A 17312-nucleotide genomic window follows, 5' to 3' on the forward strand; every position below is an offset into this window, starting at 1 on the left:
TGGGTATTTTATATAATATAATGTGACACCTCTGAAAATCAGATTCTGCCCCTTCCTTGGGGTTTATTGTTGCTTTTTATTTGCTTACTGATATGGTTTGTTTGTATCCCCACCCAAATCTCATCTTTAATTGTAGCTCCAATAATTCCCATGTGTCATGGGAGGGACCTGGTGGGAAGTAATTGAATCATGGGATTGGGTTTTTCCCGTGCTGTTATTGTGATAATGAATAAGTCTCATGAGATCTGATGGTTTTATAAAGGGGAGTTACCCTTCACAAGCTCTCTTTTCTGCTGCCATGTAAGATTTGACTTTGCTCCTCATTTGCCTTCAGTCATGATTGTGAGGCCTCTCCAGCCATGTGGAATTGTGAGTCAATTAAACTTCTTTCCTTTATTCATTACCCAGTCTCTGGTATGTCTTTATTAGCAGTGTGAGAACAAACTAACACACTTACTATTATTCCAGTGACTTCCCTGGACTAACTTTGTAAAATCTTTTTTTTTTTTTTTTTTTCTTTGAGACAGAGTCTTGCTCTGTTGCCCAGGCTGGAGTGCAGTGGCACAGTCTTGGCTCACTGCAAGCTCCACCTCACAGGTTCACACCATTCTCCTGCCTCAGCCTCCTGAGTAACTGGGACTACAGGCACCCACCACTGCACCTGGCTAATTTTTTATATTTTTAGTAGAGATGGGGTTTCACAGCATTAGCCAGGAGTCTTGATCTCCAGACCTCATGATCCACCCACCTCGGCCTCCCAATGTAAAATCTTTATTCTTTGTCATGTATAGCCACAGACACCTAAGCTTGGTTAACTTAGTGGTCATCTAGTGATTGGACAGAGACGTCCCTAAATACCTTGAACCAATAAGCCTCCCAGCCTTCGCCAAGGCAACCACTTGTGTAGGGCATGACTTCAACATTCTTTCACTTTACAATTCTGCCTCAGTCTTCACTTGTCACTTGCACAGAGCCTCAAAGTCAGCCAGAGGTAGGAGAAAAGAGCCTTCTTATTTTCTGGGCATGCACACATGTATGTGGCCTTCTAAATCCCATGGAATATTTTGGAGCTTTATGAATGTCCAGATGTCCCCTATGGAGATCTAATTTCACTTTTCTTTTTTGGTTTTTTAGCCAGTCTCTCGTAAGCCTCAACTGATAGCACTGCCTCAGGCAGCTGTGATGTTAAACAATTGCTAATGATTATCTCTGACAAATTCCCTACCCATAGACTGTTCATACAGACCAACCTTAGGCCAAATAAAGACAAGCCCTGAGAATGGAGCTTTTAAAGGAGCTGCCACAAAAATCAAATAGTGATAATTATCTGGAGATGAGGCTTTTGGGAATTCCAATCCCATTTTATTTCCTTTTGGGAATTTTTGGATGCTGTTTTTCATAGCTACTGTTACTGTAATTTTCTTGGTTTTCAAGGCTATTGCAGAGCTACAGAGAGGGAGATGGGAACAGGGTGCATTAAAATGATAAAAGTGTGCCATTCTTACCAAGCTGCAGCTGAATAAATAATCCTCAGATTGTTGCATGCCTTTGATTAATTTTGGGAGTTTTGCAAAAGTTGATTTTGAGCATTTTTGACAGTGTTCTTATCAGTTTAATGGAGGTCTTTGCTATACTAGAAGTGCTTTCTCGTCCTCATTTGTTGCTTTAATTTTGAATTTAAAGTATTATTGGAAGGAGAGATATTGACTAGACATTTCCTCAAACAAAAACAAAAAAACACAGGGCCAGGCAAATGGTCAAGATGATGAATTGAGAAGGTTTGGACTGTTAATCCTAGCTGTACCTTTGAACTACTTGGGGAGCTTTTAAAAATTCCCACCCTGAGAGATCCTGATTTAGTTGATTTAGAGTATGGCCTCTATAACAGTATTTTAAAAGCTCCCTTGGCCAGGTGCCATGGCACATGCCTGCAATCGTGGCACTTTGGGAGGCTGAGGTGGAAGGAGTTCAAGACCAGCATGGGCAACATGGTGAGACCCCGTCTCTACAAAAAATAAAAAAAATAGCTGGGCTTAGTGGCACACACTTGTGGTCTCAGCTACTCGGGAGACTGAGACTGTGGGTCGCTTGAGCCAGGAGGTTAAGGCTGCGGTGGGCTGTGTTTGTACCACTGCACTCTAGTCTTGGCAACAAATAGAGACCCTGTCTAAAAAAACCCAGCAACCATAAAAACAAAATAACAACAAGAAAAGACAAAATAAAAGCTTTCTGGTGATTTTAATATGCTACCAGAGGGAAAATCACTGGTCTAGAGTGAGTTTCAAGACAGAGGTTGACTTTTTGAGCCAGGGATGCAGTATGGTGATATGAACCTGGACAGTAATGTTTGTCAAAGTGTGTGCTATAGGCTAATTCCCTCCAAGTCACCCAGACTGGCAATTTCCAAATCATATGTCTTGAAGGACCAAGTTTTCAAAAATTATTTTTTATTTCTAATCTATATTGACTGAAACTTTTATAAAATGCAACACAAATGAATTACCAGAAAAACAGAATAAAAAGTGATGCACAAAATATGTCCAAATATTTTATTATTACATCCAACAGACATATGATTATTGTGTAAAATAAATATAAATATGTCTGCTTAAGCTCAGTGGACCTTGGTGTGGACTAGCAACTAAGTATGTGAACTAGTACAGAGACCAGGTAAACTTGACTTTGGGTTCTTTGTTGAAGAGGCCCATCTTAGGAAGGCATTTTTGCTGTACTGGCAAAGCCAGCCAAAGGAAGGGACCCACAGATAAGGCTCAAAAGGGAGTCCTTCTTTACCCTGTTGGGCTGGCAACAAGACAATTGTGGATGTGTGTGTCTCGCAAGCACACATCAATCTGGGGTGGATACTGGGAATTTCGAGGATGGACAGCTAGCTTATATGCCATCTGCACAGGAAAGTGGAATCCACCAGATGTGATCATTGACTCAGATCCTCCTGATACAAGGAGACATAGAAGGTTTCCCTAAGAGAAGTGCTGGGTGACCCCCTCACAAACAGTGGAAAATGATATGAAGAGGAAGCCCTGAGGAGGATGACAATGATGTGTTGGAAGAGGGAGAATTCATACTAGCATGCACCATGACATAGAACACACAGGTACTGCAGAAGGCAGAAATGGTTTTGGTTTTTAGGAAATGTGGCAACAGAGTTGGAATTCTCCCATGCTGTGCTCCAGTTGATGTTTGTGAAGGCCGTGTTACTTTTTAACCTAGGAGACTTGAATCATTTCAGCAGTGAAAGTGAATGATTTTACAGGCCCATAAACCTGCAAATTCCTACCACTGACCATCTAGCAGTATTATGAGTGGTTTGTTACCCTGAGCTAATGGGGACTTTGCTGGGGTGGAAGGTGGTAGGGTATGCAAGTGGCAGGTTCTCACACTAATTTGAGCTGCTTCTCAAGGAGATATGATCATAGTCTGAGACCTGAGAGAAAGCGGTTCATTTTCTCTCTTTAGAATTCATTATCTCTAAGTAGACAGACCAAAGTTCCCAGAAGGTTCTTGGTAGCAGCATGAGGCCGAGGACTGTAAGGGTGAAAGAAGCTCAGGGCCCTTCTGGCCCAAAGTCTTTAATTTGCACATGATTTCTGGGAGCCAGAGAAATGACACAACTTGGTAACTGGAGTTCAGCTGTGGGGTCCTATATTTGGTTCCAAAAATTTAATTGTAGAAGTACAGGATTGGAAATTCTTAGTTTCACAGCAATTTATGTCTAAAAGTTTGGGGGGACTAGTTGATAAAAGTTTTGGGGGGGCTAGTTGATAAAAATTTTGGGGGGCTACTTGATAAAAGCTTTGTATGAGTTAGCACTAAGGTATGGTTGTTATTACAAATGAACGTGCTGTGATTAAAGATTATATTCATTATATTTATAAATTACAAAATGAATATATGTTCATGGTAAGGAATTTGAAAAATATTAAAAAGCCTAAACTCAGAAATCTCTTATAAAATCCAACTTCTCTACTACCTAGAGCCAATACTTAAGATTTTTTGTGTGTACATATGATTAAGAATATGCAAAGCAATGGTATTGCACCTATACTTCTGTATCAACTTTTTAAAATTAAACTTGTTATTCCGATGTAACTATAGACTACACATTAATAAGCAGTTATAAGAAATAATATAGAGAAAGAAAGGATTTTGAAGGTTCACAGTGTGAAGAAATGATACATGTTTGAGGTGATGGATATGCTAATTACCCTGATTTGATCATTACATGTTGTAAATGTGTATTGAAATATCATTCTGGGCCGGACGCGGTGGCTCATGTCTGTAATCCCAGCACTTTGGGAGGCCGAGGCAGGTGGATCTCTTGAGGCCAGGAGTTCGAGACCAGCTTGGCCAGCATGGTGAAACCCTATCTCTACTAAAAATAAAAAAATTAGCTGGGCATGGTGGCTCATGCCTGTAATCCCAGCTACTCAGGAGGCTGAGGTAGGAGAATCACTTGAACCCAGGAGGCAGAGGTTCAATGAGCTGAGATTGTGCCATTGCACTCCAGCCTGGGCAAGAGTGAGACTCCATATCAAAAATAAAATAAAATAAAATAAAATAAAAAATAAATAAAGAAAAGAAATATCACTCTGTATCCCATAAATATGTGTAATTATTACGTGCCAACTAAAAATAAAAGGAAAAAAGAAAAAAGAAATAATTCAGAGAGATCTCATTGTACACTTTACTCAGTTTTCTCCAATAGTAACATCTTGTACAATATAATAACCAGGATACTGACATTTACTGATCTTATTCAAAATTCTGTTTTACTTGTACATGTGTGTGTATTTAGTTCTCTACAATTTATCATGTTAGGCTTATGCATCCATAACCAGAGTCAAGATGCAGAACAATTCAAGTGCCACAAGGATCCTTTGTGTTGCCATTTTAAAAATCATGCCCCTTCCTTCCTCACCCCCTTCCCATGCGCCCATCCCTCTTCATAGCCTTCACTAATCTATTTTCCATCTCTACATTTTGGCTTTTCAAAAACGTTCTATACATGGAGTCATGCTGTTGAAGGACATCTGGGTTGTTTCCAGTGTTGGCTATTATGAATAAACCTTTGTGTACAGGTTTTTATGTAAAAATCTAAGTTTTCATTTCTCTGGGACAAATACCTGAGTGTCATTACTAGGTTGTATGGTGTTTGCATGCTTAATCTTGTAAGAAACTGCCAAATTGGTTTCTAGAGTATGAATCATAATTTTGAACACATTGTAGCATAACTATTTCTCCAAATAATTAAATTTTCATAAAAAACAAAAATTTTAACAACTGCATAATATTACATGGGATAGATGTAGCATAATGTATAAGATTTCCTCTAATGTTGAACATGTTGGTTGTTTGAGATTTCTTTCTCCTTGTAGAAATCAGTAAAAGACTCCTGCATGTGGAACTAGTGTGAACAGACCCGCTGGAACTGGTTCCTGTAGTCCCCAGGAGTGACTAAGTTCTGAAAGGCTGATTTGTGCTGACCTCATTGCACAGGGGCCTGAGGAAGATATCATGATGTCACTTTGTAAATCTCTGAATGAGACATATAACTGCCACACAGGGACTATTCGTGGTAGCACTGGCATAAATGATATCCCTTCCACCTACGTTGGAAGACTATTGTAATCAAAAACTACCTTTTAGTTTACCAGGAGGAAGACACTGGAATGCTATGTTTCCATGTAGTCAAGTGCTGGAGGACACAAATGGTCTTTCTGTGAGCTTTGTACCAGGAAAACGGGAGTGGGATGCCTCTTGGGCCCAATTTTGGGATGGTCTAGTGCCACCTTCTCATCTTGGGGATGGCCTTGCCATAGGTCAGAACACAGGACGAGTGCCGGCTGTGTTGCACATGAGCGTGGGCCCTGCCCATGGCGCACTCTGGTTTCTGTGTGCCTGTGTTAAAACCTCTTCCGACTCACATAATATTTATTTTGGAAGTGAATGCCCTCAACCAAAGCCAGTGAGCCTAGTATCTTTTCTCTCTCCACTGATTTTGCATCCTTGGATTCTACACCATCTTAGGTTGATTTTGTAGTTTAACTCTCAGTGGAAAGTACCATTTCTTCATTCCCAAGATCTTGGAGGGTATCTCACTATAGCCTCTAAATACTTATACCTTTCACTGTTGTAAATAACTTCCATTATTAAAGATACGTTGCAGTCTTATAAAAAAAACATTCTGCATAAATCTTATTTTTAATGTTTACATTAATTTATTTACTTTTTTAAAAACATAGAGAAGGGGTCTCCCTATGTTGCTCAGGCTGGTCATAACTTCTGGCCTCAAGTGATTCTCCCATCTGGGCCTCCCAAAGTGCTAGGATTACAGGTGTGAGCCACTGTGCCCAGCCTTTTTTTTCTTTTCAGCTTATTTTTAAAATTATTTCTGTAAGGGAAATTAAAGAAATTAAGTGAGATCACTGGGCTAAAGAGTAGAAACATTTTGGAAGTTTTGATAAATTGACTCCTAGAAAAGTAGCTTCTTCTGAAGCTTAATGACAATGCCCCTTTCATTTTATGTTCACCAACAGCGGGCAATAAATTTTAAAAATTACTAACTTGAGAAGTGAAAAAGGGTATCTGGTTTAACTTGTGTGTTACTGATTTTCAGTGAGCGAAACAACATATACACAGGCTACCTCCTACAACAAGCATGAGGGCTATCAATAGGAAACCTGTGAATTACTGGATGGATCATGGTGGGCCATTTCCAGTTTTCAGAGGTGCTTATAACTTTTTATGGAACTGACTACAGTCAGAAAAGATTTATCTATCAAAGGCTATGGCGATGGATGCTCTCTACTGAGCATGTAACTTGGCACTATCTATGAACCAGACAGTGGGCATCCACCAGACAATGAACTGCTGGTGCCTTGATTTTGGACTTTCCACCCTCCAGAACTATGAGAAATAAGTTTCTGTTGCTTATAAGCCACCCAATTCATGGCATTTCCAAAAAAAAAAAAAAAAAAAAAAAAAAAAATTGCAGCCCAAAAAGACTAAGACAGTGACATTTGAGGAAACACGTGAAGGAGGAAAGGCAGCTATCCATATGGGTATTTTGGAGAAGACATTCCGGTAGAACAGAGGGCTTGTGCTTAAGCTCTGAGGAGCTGCCTTTCATTGATCAGAAAACTGATCTTAGCTGGTTTTACAGGCTCTGGTCTGGGAGGTGTCAGGGTAGATGGAGGTGGAGGAGGTGAGATCTACGGTTGCAGACTTCAGGTGCCCTTAGGGAAATCTAATTCACAACTTTCCTGTAGGTGGAAGCTTTGGTGGTTGCAACTCATCCAAATTTTCCAAGTTCACTTTGATAATCTGAGATCTCAAAGTAGGAGTTGGTCTCCCAGTAGTCACAGTCGTGACTCTCCTTTCCTGCCCTCGAGGCAAGGTTAGCTGCCTGGAGGGTACACTTGTGGAGACAGGTAGGGCAAACAAAGAGGACAGAACAAGGTCTGTCTTGTCCTGCTGGGGCTTGCTCTGTGCTATCTTTTTGGCTTTCTCTAGTGCAGATCAGAGCCCTTTTGGAGCTGAATTTCCATAGAGTAGGATTGGAGGGTCTGAGCAGAGGGGCAGCAATGATTCTGAGTTGTATTTTGACAAACATGAAAAGTCACAGCATTCGAGGGAAGGAGAAGGGAACACTTACTGCATTTTACCAATAGGCCATTCACTGTGCTAAGCGTTTTACATACACTGTCTTATTAAATCTTCATTACTACTGTGCAAGGTGGGTGTTATTGTCACCTTTTTTTTTTTTTTTTTTGAGACAGAGTCTTGCTTTGTTGCCCAGGCTGGAGTGCAGTGGCGCGATCTCGGCTCACTGCAAGCTCTGCCTCCTGGGTTCATGCCATTCTCCTGCCTCAGCCTCCCGAGTAGCTGGGAGTACAGGCACCCGCTACCATGCCTGGCTAATTTTTTGTATTTTTAGTAGAGACGGGGTTTCATCGTGTTAGCCAGGATGGTCTCGATTTCCTGACCTCGTGATCCGCCCGCCTCGGCCTCCCAAAGTGCTGGGATTACAGGCATGAGCCACCGCGCCTGGCCTATTGTCACCATTTTGCAGATGAAGAAAGCAAGGCTCAAAGATATTGGCTATTTTCCTACTTACAAAAATACGTACACTTTGTAAAAACTTCAACAATAGAAAGAAAGTTAAAAACAAGAAGTCCTTCATAGTCTCACCTCTCAGATAAAACCACTCCAATTGTCCCTTGGTATCTGCAGGCGTTTGGTTTTAGGGCCCTTCCTAGAAGACCAAAATCCATGGATGCCCTGATGTAAAAAGGCCTAGCATTTGCATCTAACCTATACACTTCCTCCTGTATACTTTAATTAATCTCTACATTGCTTATAATACTGAATACATTGTACATGTTATGTAAGTTGTTGTTAAGCTATATTTAATTTCTGTTTTTAAAAATGGCATTTTTTTTTTTTAAACTGAGACGGTGTCCTGCTCTGTCACCCAGGCTGGAGTGCAGTGGTGCAATCTCAGCTCACTGCAGCCTTGACCTCCTGGGCTCAAGTGATCCTCCTGCCTCAGGCTCCCAAGTAGCTGGGACCACAGGCTGCACCACCATGTCCGGCTAATTTATTTATTTATTTTTTGAGACAGAGTTTCGCTCTTGTTGCCCAGGCTGGTGTGCAATGGCGCGATTTTGGCTCACTGCAACCTCCGCCTTCTGGGTTCAAACGATTCTCCTGCTTCAGCCTCCTGAGTAGTTGGGATTACCGGCATGCGCCACCACGCCCAGCTAATCTTGTATTTTCAGTGGAGACAGGGTTTCTCCATGTTGGTCAGGCTGGTCTCGAACTCCCGACCTCAGGTGATCCGCCCGCCTCGGCCTCCCAAAGTGCTGTGATTACAGGCGTGAGCCACTGCGCCCGTGAGCCACTGCGCCCGGATATTTTTTATTTTTGAAACTTTGGAAAAAATATTTTCAATCCTCGTTGGCTGAATCAGCGAATGCGGAACCCGAGGATGCAGAGATCCGACTGCATAGGAACTTGGTGTAGAATCCTACTGAATTTTAAAAATATACACACACATACCCTTTTTTTTTTTTTCCCCACAAGAAACCAGGACTATAGCGTACATACACTCCTATGAAATTTGCCTATCCTAGCAGTGCATCTTGGTTATCTTGCTGTGTAGCCAATTCGTCTTACTAATGAAAGCAGGGCTTTGGGGGAGTTAGCGCTCCCTGAGGATATGTGTGGTTGTGGCTTCACGCAGGTCACTCTGCTCTAAGGGCTCCAGCTTCCTCCCTGTACGAGTAGGGCAGGGGACCGTGAACTCTGCGATGTAACGCCAACCAACAGGGCGCCGCACCCCCTGCCCGCCTCGTGACTACCTGGGATGTTCTTAAGGTCCAGTCTTGCTTGACTTGGGTGGCAGCCGCCACTTTGAGTAATTCAGACAAAGCCGCCGCCAGCTCCGCCAGGACCTCCCCTCGCCACCCCTCCGGCGGGGTGAGGATGACCGGAGCGGCCAGGCGGGGTGGGACTGGCTCAGGGGCGGGGCCTCGGGCGAGCCGGGGGCGGGGCGCCAGCAGAGGGGCGGGGCCTCAGGCTGAGGCGCCCGGTGCGCGCGGACTGGTAGGCCTGTCTCGTCGTGACGTACTCGGCGCCCGCGCCCGGCCCCGCCCCATCCCTCCCAGGCCCCGCCCCTCCGTCGCTCCGTCCCTCGCCGCTGCACCCCTAAAGACCGTGGCGCTGCGATGGCGGAGGCCGTGGAGCGCACTGACGAGCTGGTCCGCGAGTACCTGCTCTTCCGCGGGTTCACGCACACACTGCGGCAGCTGGACGCCGAGATCAAGGCGGACAAGGAGAAGGGGTTCCGGGTGAGGGCCGGCGGGAGCGGCGCGGGCAGAGGCGGCCCGAGGGAGCCGGGGAGCGGGCTTCCCCCAGCACTGCCTCCGGGGCGGGAGCGGCGCTGTCACTCGCGCCGGGGCGCGGGAGACCTCAGCGCGTCCGACCCCAGCTTGACGGATGAGGAACTGAGGCCCTCAGACGGACGGGACCTGCCTGAAGCCGCCCCCCGAGTCAGGAGCGTCGCCGAAGCTGGAGCCCCGATGTCCCGGCTTCTGGTCCAGGGTTCTGTCTCCACTCCAGCCTCCTTGGCCAGGATGGCGATGAGGTTTTAGGAGCCGAGGTTAGGTAGATGGTTGCGTTTTGGCAACAGATATTCGTGTTGGCTTCCAATGGCAGTGGAAGCAAGGAAGTCTGCAGTTCAAAACGTTAGCTGTGTTCAAGTACCTGCGGTGTTTGTTTAAAATGGCCTCGTCAGGGACTCCTTGGCAGTTTTGCTTCTGTAGTTGTGGAAGACCTCATGGCACATTAGATAAACCCAAACTTCCCCTACTCTAAAATGATTTTGCATTGCGAGGTTCTTGGAATGTATCTGTGTGTGATTTGTATGTTTGTATGTACTGACTTCAATGAGAGGCAGTGAGCTAACAGCAAGAACACTGGAGGGGAGTTAGGAGATCTGGTTTCCTGCCTGGCCAAGGTTAGTGGCTACTTAGTGGCAAAAGCAAATCATTCCACCCCTCTGGGCCTCAGTGGCCTGATCTACAAGCTAGGGGCGTTGGATTGGTATTGATATCTAAACCTTTTTCCAGATTCTGTACTCTGCTGTAATTGCTCCTCACAAGGAGGTGACTTCCTTGGCTGACACTCTGAGCAGCTACCACGGCTTCGGTGGAACTCTGATGACTTGAAGGAGTCAGTCCGTGCACCTCCTTATGATCCTTGGTATCCAGGAATTGTGGAGATCCTCTCATACTCTCTTCTTTCCACCCCACCCCCTTTTTAAAAAATGTGAGGTAACTGAGACTACAGTTAAGCAACAATGCCGTTTTTGTTTTTTTTTTTTTTTTTTGAGACAGAGTCTCACTCTGTCACTTAGGCTGGAGTGCAGTGGCACGATCTTGGCTCACTGCAACATCTGCCTCCTAGGTTCAAGCGATTCTCCTGCCTCAGCCTCTTGAGTAGCTGGGATTACAGGTGCACGCCACAACACCCGGCTAATTTTTGTATTTTTAGTAGAGTCGGAGTTTCACCATGTTGGCAAGGTTGGTCTCGAACTCCTGACCTCAGGTGATCCACCCGCCTCGGCCTCCCAAAATGCAGGGATTACAGGTGTGAGCCACGGTGCCTGGTCTGGCACTGCCAAATTGATCAAATAAGTCAGAGGCAGATCCAAGATCTCGAGCCAGATCTCTTACGTTCTGGGCCAGAGCCCTTTTACACCTGAAATTTCTGTGCTTGCTAGAGGGTCAAACCACTTCTCTAACTCAGAAAACTACTGAAAAACCGTTGCATTAGTATGTTTTGAAAATGTTATAGATTGTTAACTTACGAATTTTTTTTTACACCCAGAAGCCATGACAAGAGGAAAAAACTTTATCCATGGAGGGGAGAATTCCCTTCCGTCCCTTACCATCTTCTCCATCCATGTTTCTCACCAGGTGGATAAGATTGTGGACCAGCTGCAGCAGTTAATGCAGGTGTATGACTTGGCTGCCCTTCGGGATTATTGGAGCTACTTGGAGCGTCGACTCTTCAGCCGCTTGGAGGATATATACAGACCCACCATCCACAAGCTGAAAACCAGCCTGTTTCGCTTTTATCTTGTCTACACAATCCAGGTACCTGTTGATCAGGGGTTCTGTTTCCCTTGGTGGAAGGAGCTCTTTGATCCTGAAATAGATTTTCTTCCAGTTCCTAGAGAGGACTCTGTATGTGACTATGGGAAGGAGTGCAGCAGTTACAGTGCAATTATTTTTGGCTGTTTTCCTTCTTTTTTTTCCTTGTCGTCATCTGTAGATCATCTGACTTGTCTTCCCCATTCCTATTTCCTTTTTTTTTCTAAGCACGTAAGCTTAAAACAAAGGTGGTATTTTAAAGAATATAAGTAGCTGGGTTAAAGTTTGAGTAATAAAGATGATAGCTGACCTGGAGGAATGAGTCACTTAGTTATTTGAACATCAGCTAGGGATTAATTTTTAGGATGGGATTTATCATTAGAACTTCAGTTTAAACCAGCTTTGAAATGACAAGTTCCTTGAGAAAAGAGTGATGATTTCCTTTATATTATGGAATTTTATTTTGCCACTTACCTGGCAGGCTGATAGCCAAAGGTTGTCTGCTGCACGGTGATGAAGAGTCTTACCTCTGGATTTCCGTCTCTTCTCCCTCCTTGCTACCTCTTTGTGTCTTGGCAGACAAACAGAAATGACAAGGCTCAGGAGTTCTTTGCGAAGCAGGCCACAGAGCTCCAGAACCAAGCTGAGTGGAAGGATTGGTTTGTCTTGCCCTTCCTGCCATCTCCGGACACCAACCCCACCTTTGCTACCTACTTTTCTCGACAGTGGGCCGACACCTTCATTGTGTCCCTGCACAACTTCCTGAGCGTCCTGTTTCAGTGCATGCATATCCTTTCAGTTGCCTGGGGCTGAGGACCCAGCCTGAGGCCCCTAGACCTCGGGATCAATAGCCCTGCTCTCCATACAGGCATTTCTTCTACAAAAATGCCCGGGGACCATTTTCATGGGTCATATGAGGGGACTGGACAAATTGTGGTTGTTTTTGTCAGTAAGCCAGGGAATCATGAATCTTAGTTCTGACACTGTGCTGCTGAAGTATTAGCTGACGTGTGGGCAGGGACAGTGGTAGCAGTGGAGTGCTAGCACCGACTTTGTCAGCAGGCACTGGGGTTGGAAGGCAGCTGCTGCTTGGAGAAACTGGGCAGCCTTGAGAGTATCCTCTCTGTGCATGAAACATGTTCCAAGGGATATACCTTTGCTGGGATTAGGCACAGATGAGAAGACTTCTTGGGTTGGAACTTTTGCCTGCGTTAGTGTTTGAGTTACTGTCTCTAATAGTAACTTCAGTGTTCCTCAAGTTGCCAGAAAACACAGTAGCTTTAAGAATATATATGCGGATATTTGCGAGGGGGAATGAATGAGAATGCAGGTAAATAATTTATGGCCTACCAAACGTACAAGCCAGAGCTCCCGAGGCCATCGTTCATACTCTCTAGGCTGCAAATTTAGAGGAGTAGAAGAGAGTCTGGCTTGAATGGGGCTGGCTGGTGAGGCACTGATAAATTTGGGTGTTTAGAGGCCCACCCATGGGCGGGCATTTTGGCCTCTGGGAGGAACCCTTTGTGGTGGAGGTGGGAAGCGCACCTTTCCTGCCTTCACCCTTTCTGTGCCGCAGATGAGTGTGAATTCCACCCTTGCCAGAGCTGCTTTGTTTCCTCCCCCTTGCTCCCTCCCTTCATCCTGAGGGCTCTCCAGTTAGTCTCGTGGGCCCTCCAGTGAAATCGAAACTGTCACTCAAAGTCTTTTCAGTGGTCCTCAAACTAGGTTACACACATATGGGCTCCAGTCCTCTTTCCAGTTCTGAGGCCCTGTCTGCTCTGTGCTCCTCCTAACTGAGGCTACCTGAGGCAGTGGAGAAGGACTAGTATCGCAAGCTAGATTGTGGTTGTTCTTGGGGCGGCCATGCCATCTGCAGAAAGCTTTCTCTTCTCAGTCCAAACCTTTGCCAGGGAGAGGCTCAACCTGGGAGGCGAAGCCAAGTGACTGGTCTTTTCTGCCTCACTGGCTGTATTCTTGTGGAGCCACTGGCCTCCAGGGCTGCTTTTAGCTGAATGTACTGACCTCCCTAAAGCTCAGACTGGCTGTGAAGTTCACTGGATACTAGCTGTTTGCTGCTGGTGTTTGAGAGAAAACGCTTAGGTTTGGATTTATGTCCCCTCTGTGGGCCGGCCAGGCAGATGGTCGTGTGTCTGTGAGTCTGTCCGAATGAAATGAGGCCAGACCTAGAGAACGTGTTGGAGACAAGGGAGCGACTATTTCATGAAGCCCACAAGAGCCCACGGCACCGCTCCTGTACTCTGTTCTCTGTGTCCCTGTGTCTCATGGGTTTTACTGATGTGTCAAGGGTTTGGGAAGGAGTTTTAAACATTTCACGGGCTGGCTTATTCTTTAACTTTGTGCACCAGTCCCTGTGATCCTGAACTTTGATGCGGAGTGTCAGAGGACTAACCAGATTCAAGAAGAAAATGAAGTTCTGCGTCAGAAGGTTTGTTCTGAATAGGCTTGTTCCTGGGGAAGTATTTCTGCTTTTTGTGTGTAAAATTAGGTAGTGGCAGTGGAAGACTATATTAATCAGCTTTTCACTGCCACTACCTAATTTCTCAGATGGAAATGAGTTACCAGAAAGTCAGTATTGGGAATTTGGAGAGTAACAGTCTCTCAAAACCAGAGGTGAGATTCATATTTTAAGTCAGATATATAGCATGAACAATATAGTAACAGTAATTAACTTTTAAGGAGAAAAAGACTATATGCATCCATGCCACCTTATAACTAACCTGTTTTTGTATGTCTGTTTCATCTTTCCACATATAGCTATATATGTGTATGTATATATACACATATGTAAACTATATGTATAGTATATATGTAAATGATATATGTAAACTATATATACACACACACACATAGATATATAGTTTACAACCCGGATATAATTTAGTTGTTCCTACTCAGCTATATGCTTCTCTAGTTTGATAAAACAGTAGAGCCAGGGGACCCACATTTGCCTGTACATTTTGCCTGAGGAACATTTCTCTTTCCTGAAATTAAGATCTCTATAGGTGATATTGTTAGGAAAAGGAAGATTATAGGCTGTTTAGGTTATGGGGTTTAAGATTCTTGGGTTTTGAGGTGCGTGTATATGTAATTTTCTTCAGGCAAAAGGTTAAAAACGCTGTAATTCATTAAATTTTTCCATTCCAAAGAGCAGAGCAGGATGGGTGGAGCTATTTTTCTCAGTGAGTCTAGGAGGAAACAAGTCAAATGATTAAAAAGAAAATGGGTTTTGGATTTCTAATGGTTTTTGGTTTTCTCACCTCATTGTTGTTCAGTGACAGCAGTCACTTTTCCCAGTCTGCAGTGAGCAGAGTGAGACAGGCCCCTTGATGCTGAGGCGGGTGGCACTCAGACCAGTGGGCTTGGATGCAATGTGTCTAGATATCTTCCTCCGCAGAGGGAAGGTTAGGTGAGATCATTGGCTAACTCAGCCCTACCCCTGTGTAGCTTTTTGCATTGCAAGCTGAAATCCACCGACTAAAGAAAGAGGAGCAACAGTCAGAAGAGGAAGAGGCCTTGGTCCAACACAAATTGCCTCCTTATGTCTCCAACATGGACCGCCTGGGCGACTCAGAACTGTGAGTGTGTGTGACGGCCCTCTCCTTTTCTTTGCCCTCTGTGCTCTCAGCCCCACCATTCCCTCTGCTCTTGCCTTGCCTGTAGCCTTCTGTGCCTGCTGAAGGAGAATTGCGGAAGAGCCTCCTGGCACACACTGCTCTTGCTTGAGAGCTTTATTTTTATTTTTAGAGATGGAGTCTCGTTCTGTCGCCCAGGCTAGAGTGCCATGGCACAATATTGGCTCAAAGCAACCTCTGCCTCCTGGGTTCGAGAGACTCTTCTGCCTCACCTCCCAAGCAGCTGGGATTACAAGTGCATGCCACCATGCCTGGCTAATTTTTGTTGTATTTTTGGTAGAGATGGGATTTCATCATATTGGCCAGGCTGGTCTCAAACTCCTGACCTCAAGTGATCCACCTGCCTTGGCCTCCCAAAGTGCTGGGATTACAGGCATGAGCCACCACGTCCAGCCTTGCTTCAGAGCTTTATGAGTAAGGTCCCCATGGCCTCAAAAGTCCTCTAGGAGTTCTGAGCCTCCAAGCCTGTGGCTCTGCCTAGAGCTGGGGAACTGCACAGCTCTGCCAACTCTACATCCAGATATGTGTAGCCTGGATAAATAAAAACACAACCACTGTGGTAAAGTCTTGGGAAGGTTTTGTGCATTGGAAGGAGCATCTCATGTATAGAAAGATGGATAACCACAGGTTGGATGCATTCCTCAGTAGAAGCATGCACCTCTCTGATGGTTTAAAGAGGAAGGCAGATTAGAGAGAGGTATTTGACCTTCAGAAACAGCCAGTTAAAGCAGAAGCCCCAGCTGGTGATAATAATAGTAGTGGTTGAAGAAACAGAGGTACACACAGGTGAGGAAGATAGTGATTGGTGAGTCATGATGCAAACCCAGGCAGCCGGATTCCAGACCTCCACATAACCAAGTACTGCACCAGATGACATAGCTCTGGTGGTGGAGCCAGTGCTTTCAGATGGAAATAAAATGCGAGCCAAATATGTAATTTAACTTTTTTAGTAGCTATGTTAAAAAAAAAAAAAAAAAAAAAAAAAAAAAAAAAAAAAAAACAAGATGAATTTTAGTGATTTATTTGGCCTAGTATATTCAAAACATCATTTCAATATGTAATGGATATAAACAAAATGTTAATGAGCTATGTTATACTTCTTTTCATGCCAAGTCTTTGAATTCCAGTGTGAATTTTACATCTCTAGCACATCTTGATTTGGACTAACCACTTTTCATGTGCTCAGTAGCACACGTGACCAGTGGCTATCGGACAAGACAGCTCTGAGTTTACTGTGACCCTCAAAGCAGAGCCGCAGACTTCACCCTTGTAACAGATAAGCTGCTGGCTCCCTTTGTACAAAAAAATGATACCAAGGATAATACCACCTTAAAGCCCAGCCTCCTGGACCTGACCCAGGCCTGGTCACTTAATATCATCCATAGCCCGGGAGGTCTATGTTCTTGGTTTTCCACATCCCGTTTCAGCCCTCTGACCCTGTGGTGTGTTTGCTGACCAGTGCCATGGTGTGCAGCCAAAGGAATGCCTCCCTCTCCCAGTCACCTCGCGTGGGCTTCCTGTCCTCGCTGCTGCCTCAGAGTAAGAAGAGCCCCTCAAGGTTGTCACCTGCCCAGGGCCCTCCTCAAGCTCAGAGCTCGGCCAAGAAAGAGTCCTTCGGTGGTCAGGTAAGCACAAGTCCTGCCTCTCTAACTGTGGCCAAGAAGCCCCTGACGACTGCCTGTGCTTCCAGACCTCCTGGTCAAGTGTAGACTTATTTGCCCTCCCTTTAGGACTGATTTCTTGGGCATGTTGATGAGATTCTAAATTGGCATCTCATTACCTTTCTTTCCCCTTCCCTGCCTTTCCTCTCAGAAAGTGATGGTTCTGCAGGATGAGAATCTAGATAAGACTGTAGTGGAGGAACTGGGAGGAGAAGGAGGAAAATCCACCGCATGCGTTCTGGCTCCCCACTCCATCTTCACCTGTGGCTAGACTGCAGGCACTGTGGTGTTTGAGATGCTAGGTAGATGCTTGTGCACTG

The 17312-nt window shown here is 44.8% G+C and overlaps 1 protein-coding gene across 8 annotated transcripts in view; it reads left to right on the forward strand.

Annotated features, from left to right (window-relative positions):
* The window catches only part of WDR91 (WD repeat domain 91), a 133105-nt gene that overhangs the window by 93289 nt on the left and 22504 nt on the right, over window positions 1-17312 (forward strand). For 3 of the 8 annotated variants that reach the window (XM_031665897.1, XM_009203908.4, XM_021936301.2), the window contains 5 exons: window positions 11502-11681; window positions 12258-12465; window positions 14042-14124; window positions 15144-15274; window positions 16791-16956. In XM_031665897.1, the coding sequence (XP_031521757.1) occupies window positions 11535-11681; window positions 12258-12465; window positions 14042-14124; window positions 15144-15274; window positions 16791-16956 (735 nt within the window). In that variant the 5' untranslated portion in view covers window positions 11502-11534. Of the gene's footprint in view, window positions 1-9688; window positions 9873-9922; window positions 10189-10213; window positions 10857-11501; window positions 11682-12257; window positions 12466-14041; window positions 14125-15143; window positions 15275-16758; window positions 16957-17312 lie in introns of those variants that run through there. The other 5 variants (XM_003896631.3, XM_031665898.1, XM_009203909.4 and 2 more) reach the window with 5 other exon arrangements.

This window comes from Papio anubis, chromosome 4, assembly GCF_008728515.1.
Source record: "Papio anubis isolate 15944 chromosome 4, Panubis1.0, whole genome shotgun sequence".
Taxonomy (NCBI): Eukaryota; Metazoa; Chordata; class Mammalia; order Primates; family Cercopithecidae; genus Papio; species Papio anubis.